Genomic DNA, 246 nt, shown 5'->3' with positions numbered 1-246 from the left:
TATATATATTTTTTTTATTATTATTTTTTTTTAATAGGTGCAGAAATAAGCGTAGTGGGGAGACAACATATGGGAGTTCACTTTTTCTGAAACTATAAATACATGATATTAATGTGGAATAATGCATACTGTTATCTGGGTTCCTTGATTGCCAGCGCAAGGTTTTGGTGGAGCTTTAAGCTTTCCATCTGCATAGTTTGCCCTACAATTAAAAAAAAAATAAATAAATTACACGATTTAGTATAT

At 29.7% G+C, this 246-nt stretch overlaps 1 protein-coding gene across 3 annotated transcripts in view; it reads right to left on the bottom strand.

Moving 5' to 3' along the window:
- Positions 1 to 246, bottom strand: part of MLH1 (mutL homolog 1) — a 42395-nt gene that overhangs the window by 30060 nt on the left and 12089 nt on the right. For all 3 annotated transcript variants that reach the window (XM_018557799.1, XM_018557800.1, XM_018557801.1), the window contains exon 5: positions 130 to 202. In XM_018557799.1, the coding sequence (XP_018413301.1) occupies positions 130 to 202 (73 nt within the window). The remainder of the gene's footprint in view (positions 1 to 129; positions 203 to 246) is intronic.

Source organism: Nanorana parkeri, unplaced genomic scaffold, assembly GCF_000935625.1.
Source record: "Nanorana parkeri isolate BGI_ZX_2015 unplaced genomic scaffold, ASM93562v1 scaffold304, whole genome shotgun sequence".
In the NCBI taxonomy this organism is placed as follows: Eukaryota; Metazoa; Chordata; class Amphibia; order Anura; family Dicroglossidae; genus Nanorana; species Nanorana parkeri.
This window is presented reverse-complemented; position numbering and strand designations above follow the sequence as displayed.